General features: G+C 53.0%; 1 protein-coding gene across 1 annotated transcript; it reads right to left on the bottom strand.

The window, feature by feature from the left end:
- Positions 1 to 484: 484 nt before the first annotated feature.
- Positions 485 to 3,727, bottom strand: HTR1B (5-hydroxytryptamine receptor 1B). The gene is made up of 2 exons (XM_058020871.1): positions 2,485 to 3,727; positions 485 to 1,649 (listed from the first exon to the last, which is right to left on the bottom strand). The coding sequence occupies exon 1, from the start codon at positions 3,678 to 3,680 to the stop codon at positions 2,547 to 2,549; it is 1,134 nt and encodes a 377-aa protein (XP_057876854.1). The 5' UTR covers positions 3,681 to 3,727; the 3' UTR covers positions 485 to 1,649; positions 2,485 to 2,546.
- Positions 3,728 to 4,063: the final 336 nt, after the last annotated feature.

The raw sequence follows: 4,063 nt of genomic DNA, 5'->3' as shown, positions 1-4,063 counted from the left end.
ACCAGTAGAAGCACAAAGGGTCAGGCACTTTCTGTACTATCCAGTTAAGTAAATCCTTATTACTTGAATAACTCTCTGAAGAATAGCAGGCAGATAAATCATGTAAGATTTTTCCAGTCTTTTAACAACCCCCATCTAGAATACATACACACACAGCTTTAAAAGAACATTGATTACACTATCCACGAGGTGCTAAAGTAAGTTTTGTTTGCTTTTAAAAGAGTAAGAAAAATGTTTGTGGAAAAAAACTAAACATTTTTTCTGACATTACATGAAAATAATAATAATTATGCCTAACAGAACTGACTACAACAAAAGTAAAGCTGCCTGTTAAAAAACTGACAACCGATTGAAGCTTGTAATTTCAACCTTCATCAACTGCTTTCTTGAGTGACTCATCAAATCAGTGTTACCTAAAAAGTCAATACTGAGAAAGAGGGTAAACCAATAAAAACTCCTTTCAGTCACACAATTGCTACCACTCTTGAGAACACAGTCAAGCGTTTTATTGTTTATACTCATTTTCATTTACACATAAGAGGAACAATCAATGCAGTTCTATCACAGCAGGTGGACCATAACCTGAAACTCTGCTGAATACGCACAGACCTGTCTTAAGGTCCAATCGGGAGAAAAAAGAAAAAAAAAACAAAAAACAAACAAAACAAAAGAAGAAAAACTAAAAAAACATGGGGGAGAAGTAGGGAGGCAAGAAATTTCACTAACATCAGTAAATTCATGATTCATGGGTATTTATTTTGCAGGTGAAATAGCTCTTCTGAAAGAGCAAACTGCTTCACTTCTTTACAAAATACACTAAATAATGTTAAGTACTTAGAGAATTCTAAATTTCGCAGTGGTTCATGCGGTAAGGGTGTGCAACTGACACAAAATGGAAAACATGGTTACAGCATCAAACTGCTACTCCTATTCCCAGGTGGTTTATGGAAAAGGTCATTGGACTTCTTGATTTCTGCTCTTATGGAGTAAAACCAAGAAGTATTTCCTTTTTAAAGGCAACTATGAGGACAGACTACAGATATGCAGTGCAGTTGAACAGGTCTACAACTCTTGTTTCTAGAGCATTTTCAATTTACTATTGTTTTGAAATACAAATATAAAACTTTTGCACACTGTCGCTTCTCACACATGTTCAGCTGAAGGAGTCATTTACAGAATTTACTGTGATGCTCCTATTTTAAACATGAGTTTGTCTCCTCTTGGCCTCATGGGTGAAGCGAGCAACTCTTTCCACTGAAAGAAAGAAATTACAGGTGTGCAGAAGTACAACTATGCTACCAACACAGACAGAGACAACTGTGCTCTTGTGCACACCCCTACAACCGTCCGGAGAACAAATTAAGAAGTTAAGCCTGCAAAATAAATGGAGTTTACTCTCAAACTTTTTTTCTTCATTCCAGATGAATTATAGACCTTGATTCGAGGCTGCCCTCTTTTTTTTTTTTTTTTTTTTTTTGCAACTGATCTGCGTGCCTATCGGAACAGCATCTCTGCCAGAGTCATTACACTGAAACGCAGAGCTGAGCAGTTTGGTGGCAGAATGTATTGACGTTTTTGCAGCATCATGAGTCTGGCAACTGGGCTTGGGGAAGTTTCAAGCAGTGGGTCTTTACAATAGCAACTTGATTCTGCAGACAAAAAGCAAAAGATTGGCAGAATTATTAATGTATCACAATAAAGGCATGTATGCATTCTGCAGGACGTGGCGCTGAGTTTAGCAATGAGCAGGCGGCCACTGCTGTCAAGAGGCGCGGAAAGGCAAAGCCCTTCCGCGTGTGAAGAGACACACCGAGGTGTCCGGTCTCCCACGGAGGCTGAGGGACAGCTTTCCCCTCGGGACGCCTGCTCGCAGCCGGCTCCGCTCCCGCAGGAGCGGCCGGAGCCGTGAGGAGGGCAGAAAGGAGCAGGGCTGGACTTCGTCAGCAGCCTTCATCTGGGGCCTATCCTACCTCCCTTCCTCGCCAAAAAAAACCCGAAAACAAAGCTAAAAAACACCAACAAAGCCCATCACGCCGTTTGCGGGGCCGCATGGCCTCCCTTCCGAGGGGTGCCCGCCCAGCGGTGCCCGCAGCCACCGGCGGGGCCGGGGGGCGGCTCCGGGGCGGGGACCGGCCCGGCCCGGCCCGGCTGGCGCTCCCGGGGAGCTCGGCCGCGGGTTCGGAGCGAGCGCCCTTTAGCACTAACTGGCCGAAACACGGGCATTAGCATGCGAAATGGCGGCAGATTGGTTTAATAGGTGGAATAAAAAGCAGATTGCCGTGAGTCACTCCCTGCGATCTGGGCGGGGAGGGGGGGCACACACAGCCTGTGAAATGCCAGGGGCGCGCAGCATCGCCACTCGCGCAGGGTCTGAACACCCGCTCGCTGTGGGGTCGCACCCCCTCCCGCCCCATTTCCACCCCCCGGCTCCCCCCGGCCCGTCGCGCCCCCACTCTCGGCGCAGGGCGGGGTGCGCGCACCTACCTGTGGCGCCGGGCGCGGGCGTGCATGGGGGCTGCCCCGGGGAGCACATCGCATTCAACATTTCAGCCTGTGCATCGGAAACGTATGAGTTTGTGGAAAGCTTGTTTGAAGTCTTCGTTAGACATAGTATAGATGACGGGGTTGATGAGGGAGTTGAGATATCCAAGCCAATTGAAAAAGTCAAAGATGGCCATGTGGAACCAGCAAGCGTCCTTGCAAATAGGCATCACCAAGCTGATGATGAAAAAGGGCAGCCAACACACGATGAAGGCTCCTAGAATAATCCCTAAAGTCTTTGTAGCTTTCCGCTCTCTAGCGGCCGTCAGCTTCTTTTTCTCCAGCAGGGCGTCCGATACCTTCACCTTCACCTGGTTCATGTACACGGGGGAGCCCGTTTCGCTGGATCCCTCGGGAGCCTTGGAGTTTATGGACGTGACGGAAGAGGTCGACCCCGGGGAGTCTGTAATTAACTGTGCCCGCGTTAGTCTTTTACCTGCTTTCTTTGGCGTCTGCTTCAAAATCCGCGACCTGGCTTCCACGTAGATCCTCCCGTAGAGGGCTATGAGCAGCAGAGTGGGGAAGTAGAAGGCTCCGACTGTGGAGTACACGGTGTACAGGACGTGGTCCGTGTTCACCACACAGTTAGATACTTCCTCGGCCTTCGCCTGCCGCCAAAACAAAGGGGGCATGGAGATGCAGATGGAGAAGATCCACACCAGGGCGATCATGCCCGCTGCCCGCTTGGGAGTCCGTTTCGTGGAGTACTCGACGGCGTCGGTGATCGCCCAGTAGCGGTCCAGGGCGATGACACAGAGGTGCAGGATGGACGCCGTGCAACAGGTGATGTCCGAGGACAGCCAGATATCGCAGACGATCTGACCCAGCGTCCACCTGCCGGTCACAGTGTACATGGTGCTGATGGGCATGACAAGGATGGAGACGAGGAGATCAGTGACGGCCAGCGAGGCGATCAGATAGTTGGCCGGCGTGTGGAGTTTCCTCGTCTGGTAGACCGTGGCGATGACAAAGGCGTTGGAAAGCACCGTGGCCAGGGTGACCAGCGCCAGGACGACGGCGAGCACGATCTTCCAGGAGAGAGGGGTGGCATCTTGGTAAATCACTTCCTCGGCGCTACAGTTTCGGTAAGAGTCGTTGGCGGAGCCCAACTGCGTCCGGCAGGGGCCGGCCGGCTCCATCCCTCCGCGGCCGCCGCCCCCGCAGACGGCGGGGCTCGGCGCGGCACGGCGGGGCCGCTACCCCGGCAGGACCCCGTCGGCGCCGGGGGAGGGCTGCAGCATCGCCGCGCCGGCACCACCTCCCCGCCCGCCTGCCCGCCCTTCCGGGAGCTCCGAGCGGAGCCTCACTCCCCACGGCCGAGGGAGCAGGGCAAACTGGGGGCCAGGCGCGCCCGCTCGCCCCGGCAGCTCATCGCCCCGCCGCCTGCCCGCGGAGCGCGGCGAGCCCCGGACATGGGGCTCCCGCCCCGGCCGCCCCTAAGCGCAGCCCCGCCGCCCGCGGCTCCGCTCCGTGTCTCGACGGGCGCGGTGGCAGCGGAGCCGCATGCCCGCGGGCGGCGGCC

This window comes from Melospiza georgiana, chromosome 3 (genome assembly GCF_028018845.1).
Source record: "Melospiza georgiana isolate bMelGeo1 chromosome 3, bMelGeo1.pri, whole genome shotgun sequence".
In the NCBI taxonomy this organism is placed as follows: domain Eukaryota; kingdom Metazoa; phylum Chordata; class Aves; order Passeriformes; family Passerellidae; genus Melospiza; species Melospiza georgiana.
This window is presented reverse-complemented; position numbering and strand designations above follow the sequence as displayed.

Bases quoted from the DNA above. Each gene is read 5' to 3' on its own strand.
- HTR1B (XM_058020871.1), bottom strand. From the start codon at position 3,680: ATGGAGCCGGCCGGCCCCTGCCGGACGCAGTTGGGCTCCGCCAACGAC.